General features: G+C 53.3%; 1 protein-coding gene across 2 annotated transcripts in view; it reads left to right on the top strand.

Moving 5' to 3' along the window:
• Window positions 1-998, top strand: part of LOC107391492 (peptidase inhibitor 16) — a 23,292-nt gene extending 22,294 nt beyond the window's left edge. For both annotated transcript variants that reach the window (XM_054746269.2, XM_054746268.2), the window contains exon 6: window positions 480-998. In XM_054746269.2, coding sequence (XP_054602244.2) covers window positions 480-901 — 422 coding nt within the window. In that variant the 3' untranslated portion in view covers window positions 902-998. The remainder of the gene's footprint in view (window positions 1-479) is intronic.

Below are 998 nucleotides of genomic sequence, written 5' to 3'. Positions count from 1 at the left end.
TGAACACTAAGAAATCTCCACTTTCCGACTGCTGGCGCTCATTTTCTCACCGTCTTCGTCGCACTCTCCGCTCTCTCGCTCGCCTTTTTCCTCCTCCTCATTCCCTCTCGTCTCCCTCCACCCGCATGTGCTCTGCTGTGTGTCTGAGTCTGATCCTCCCTCTTCCCCGCCCCTACTGCTCTGTGTGTGGACAGTCTGGACACACTGTTACACGTGTTGACCAATCGCCTGTAGCTTTCACCAAAGCAGGGGGGTAGGGGGGAGGGGAGGGGACGGCTCCCAATGACGAGCCGGCTCCCGTCGTTCACTTCAAAGAGCCGGCTCTTAGAGCCGGTTCGTTCGCGACCGACACATCACTAGTATAAAACTCGTCCATTCACTGTGACTGACTCAGATTTATTTTGACATCATGATTCTCAGACTCTTTAAGCTTTTACCTGTTTAAAGACGCTGAAAACAACTTTTATCCGTCTTTTCAGTCCCTGATTTGGAGGAAGATGAACCTGAAGATGATGACACGAACAACGGGACCAGTTTTCCTCCTACACTGTCTCCAGGAGTAACTCTTTCAGAAACAGAGGAGCTGGCCGAGGAGCACCCCACCTCCTCATCCACACCTGCCAGCACCACTGAGCTCCTCCCCACACGAGGACCTGAAGATGGAGACACTCCACCACCAGGAACCTCATCAGAGACCAACCTCCCACCTGGAGCCTCCTCCTCGAGGCCGAGCAGGCAGGAGGAGAAAGAGGAGCAGAGCAAGAAGGTGAGAGAGGAGAGTATAATCAGGAAGGAGGAAGTCTGGGAGAAAACAAAACCGGCGATGACATCATCAGCTGCTTCCATGTCCACGTCCATCCTGACTGGACTCCTGACTGGACTCCTGACTCTCAGGCTGTAAGGAGACGCTGAAGCTCAACCCGTCCTGCAGCAGCAAATGGGTCAGATCCTAACTCACTCACCTGCAAGCAGCTGCTGTTTAACAACATCTGGATGAA

Source organism: Nothobranchius furzeri, chromosome 15 (genome assembly GCF_043380555.1).
Source record: "Nothobranchius furzeri strain GRZ-AD chromosome 15, NfurGRZ-RIMD1, whole genome shotgun sequence".
In the NCBI taxonomy this organism is placed as follows: domain Eukaryota; kingdom Metazoa; phylum Chordata; class Actinopteri; order Cyprinodontiformes; family Nothobranchiidae; genus Nothobranchius; species Nothobranchius furzeri.
The sequence above is the reverse complement of the archived record's forward strand: the minus strand, read 5'-3'. Positions and strand labels throughout refer to the sequence as shown.